This window comes from Myotis brandtii, unplaced genomic scaffold (assembly GCF_000412655.1).
Source record: "Myotis brandtii unplaced genomic scaffold, ASM41265v1 scaffold1213, whole genome shotgun sequence".
Classification (NCBI taxonomy): Eukaryota; Metazoa; Chordata; class Mammalia; order Chiroptera; family Vespertilionidae; genus Myotis; species Myotis brandtii.
The window spans coordinates 804,793-808,478 of NW_005354228.1; the positions used below are offsets into that span (position 1 = coordinate 804,793).

The following is a 3,686-nucleotide window of genomic DNA, read 5'->3' on the forward strand; positions in this document are numbered from 1 at the left end:
GACGGCGGGCTGACCACACTGACAGACACGCAGTCATCCCACCGCCAGGCATGGGGGGTGGGCGCCCTGATGCTGAGTCGTAGGGCGTTTGGACATGTGCGCTTTAATGTCTGAGGCCCATTTGGTCCGCTCAGTAACACCCCCTGTGGCCCGCAGTCCATGAACATCCTGGCCTCCGTGCTGCTGCTCTACGCCACCGAGGAGGACGCCTTCTGGCTGCTGGTCGCGGTGTGCGAGCGCATGCTCCCCGACTACTTCAACCGCCGCGTGCTGGGTAAGCACCCCTCTCCTGCCCCTCCCCCTCATCCTCCCCTTCTTCTGGTGTAACTCACTGGTGTAACTCACTGACTGGTGTAACTCACTGACTGGTGTAACTCACTGACTGGTGTAACTCACTGACTGGTGTAACTCACTGACTGGTGTAACTCACTGACTGGTGTAACTCACTGACTGGTGTAACTCACTGACTGGTGTAACTCACTGACTGGTGTAACTCACTGACTGGTGTAACTCACTGACTGGTGTAACTCACTGACTGGTGTAACTCACTGACTGGTGTAACTCACTGACTGGTGTAACTCACTGACTGGTGTAACTCACTGACTGGTGTAACTCACTGACTGGTGTAACTCACTGACTGGTGTAACTCACTGACTGGTGTAACTCACTGACTGGTGTAACTCACTGACTGGTGTAACTCACTGACTGGTGTAACTCACTGACTGGTGTAACTCACTGACTGGTGTAACTCACTGACTGGTGTAACTCACTGACTGGTGTAACTCACTGACTGGTGTAACTCACTGACTGGTGTAACTCACTGACTGGTGTAACTCACTGACTGGTGTAACTCACTGACTGGTGTAACTCACTGACTGGTGTAACTCACTGACTGGTGTAACTCACTGACTGGTGTAACTCACTGACTGGTGTAACTCACTGACTGGTGTAACTCACTGACTGGTGTAACTCACTGACTGGTGTAACTCACTGACTGGTGTAACTCACTGACTGGTGTAACTCACTGACTGGTGTAACTCACTGACTGGTGTAACTCACTGACTGGTGTAACTCACTGACTGGTGTAACTCACTGACTGGTGTAACTCACTGACTGGTGTAACTCACTGACTGGTGTAACTCACTGACTGGTGTAACTCACTGACTGGTGTAACTCACTGACTGGTGTAACTCACTGACTGGTGTAACTCACTGACTGGTGTAACTCACTGACTGGTGTAACTCACTGACTGGTGTAACTCACTGACTGGTGTAACTCACTGACTGGTGTAACTCACTGACTGGTGTAACTCACTGACTGGTGTAACTCACTGACTGGTGTAACTCACTGACTGGTGTAACTCACTGACTGGTGTAACTCACTGATTCACTGGCGTAACTCACTGGTGTAACTCACTGACTGGTGTAACTCACTGGTGTAACTCACTGGTGTGATTCCCTGCAGTTTTGGCAAAAGGGTGGAATAAAGTCACCTACAAGCATAGATTTTGGATAAAAAACAAATACATTGTTTTACGTTGATCGCTGAACTCAGAAGAAGGAAAGAAAAATTCAAGGCTCAAGAAACAGTTGAACAGTGAAAACCAGAGAGGTGTCTCCCAGCTGGGGGGGTAGCAGAGGAGGAGGTGAGGGAAGAACACAGGTAGCCCGCCTTTAGGCCCGGCCTCAGGGGCGGCCTGGAGCCCCGCTGCCCAGCAGGCTGCGGGGAGAGCTTGGCAGCTCTGCTCTCCGACCTGAAGCGCCCGGAGCCGTCAGGGTGGCTGACGTTGAATGCGCACTGTCTGCGGTCCAGCAGCTGTCTGGTGGAGAACATGACACCAAAGCTGCCTTGGTAACACCCCTCGGGCACCTCCTGGTCATGCCGGAGGTGGAGATGGCCCAGAGTTAGGTGCAGTGGGGGAGCAGGAAATAGCTAGCTGAGACGGGCCTTGACAGAAGGCGAGGCAGGGGGAAAGGCTGCGGACACCCCTGGGAGAGGGAGGGTGGCACTGCCTCCTGCCTTCTGGGGGCCCTGGTATTCCTTCCGGTGCCTCAGCTGGCTCACTGGCTTTCCTCCCTTCTCACTGGATGTTGTGGGGGGTAGTGTAACCTTGTACAGAGTAGCAATGGATAGAGAGCCTCGGGGCCGGGAGGCGTGCTGCCATCAGTCACCAGTGCCTCCAGGATAGCTTGGGCTCCCGTGCTAGCAGGGCTCCGGGTCAGGCCGGACCGCACGCCCGTCCAGTCCAGGCTGAACAGGTGGAGGCTCCCTCTGCCCTGCCCTGCCATGGACAACCCTGGGCACGCCCTGGAACAGGTGTGGAGCGTGCTCCCTGCTGGGCTGGCTTCCTCCGCACGGAGCCAGCAGCTTTTCCTGTCCTCCCTGAGTGTTCGCTGAGCGAGCATATGGCCATTTGTCTACCTCATCTCGTTAGACATTTGAGTTGTTTCCAATTTTTTATACTAAAGTTGTGATGAACATTTAAGCTTTTGTGTGAATACTACCTGTTGTCAGTTTTCTTGAGTATTTACCTAGGAGAAGTGCTGGGTCATAGGTTAGTTGTTTGTTTAACTTCATGGGAAACGGTCAGTTTTTCAAAGCATATTATAATGTAGTCACAAACCTTGTATCAGCAATGTATGAGCGTCCTGGTCGCTCCACATCCTTGCTGCACTTGGAATTGTCTTTCTAATTTTAGCCCTTCTACTGTGTAAGAAGTGGCACGTCACGGTGATTTTAACTTGCATTTCTCTGATGATTAGTGATGTTGAACATACATTTTTGTTCTCACTGGCCATTTGTTTATCATCTCTTTGGAAGCGTCTGTTCAGTCTTTTGCCTGTCTTTGAGAGTGTTGGTGATTCACTTCTTTTTTTTTTTTTAATTAAATCTTTATTGTTCAGATTATTACAGTTGTTCCTCTTTCCCCTCCCACCATAGCTCCCCTCCACCCGGTTCCCACCCCACCCTCCGCCCTCACCCCCCCACACTGTCCTCATCCATAGGTGCACGAATTTGTCCAGTCTCTTCCCACATCCCCCCCCCCCCTTTCCCCCCCCCCCAAAGAATAGTCAGTCCACTCCCTTTCTATGCCCCTGATTCTGTTATAATCACCAGTTTATTCTGTTCATCAGATTATTTATTCACTTGATTTTCAGATTCACTTGTTGATAGATGTGTATTTGTTGTTCATAATTTGTATCTTTACCTTTTTCTTCTTCTTCCTCTTCTTAAAGGATACCTTTCAGCATTTCATATAATACTGGTTTGGTGGTGATGAACTCCTTTAGCTTTTCCTTATCTGTGAAGCTCTTTATCTGACCTTCAATTCTGAATGATAGCTTTGCTGGATAAAGTAATCTTGGTTGTAGGTTCTTGCTATTCATCACTTTGAATATTTCTTGCCACTCCCTTCTGGCCTGCAAAGTTTCTGTTGAGAAATCAGCTGACAGTCGTATGGGTACTCCCTTATAGGTAACTGACTTTTTTTCTCTTGCTGCTTTTAAGATTCTCTCTTTGTCTTTTGCTCTTGGCATTTTAATTATGATGTGTCTTGGTGTGGTCCTCTTTGGATTCCTTTTGTTTGGGGTTCTCTGCACTTCCTGGACTTGGAAGTCTATTTCTTTCACCAGGTAGGGGAAGTTTTCTGTCATTATTTCTTCAAACAGGTTTTCAATATCTTGCTC

At 49.4% G+C, this 3,686-nt stretch overlaps 1 protein-coding gene across 1 annotated transcript in view; it reads left to right on the top strand.

Annotated features, from left to right (window-relative positions):
• Nucleotides 1-3,686, top strand: part of TBC1D8 (TBC1 domain family, member 8 (with GRAM domain)) — a 101,942-nt gene that overhangs the window by 74,749 nt on the left and 23,507 nt on the right. Inside the window, exon 11 of the mRNA XM_014533133.1 lies at nucleotides 157-274. Within this exon, the coding sequence (XP_014388619.1) occupies nucleotides 157-274 (118 nt within the window). The remainder of the gene's footprint in view (nucleotides 1-156; nucleotides 275-3,686) is intronic.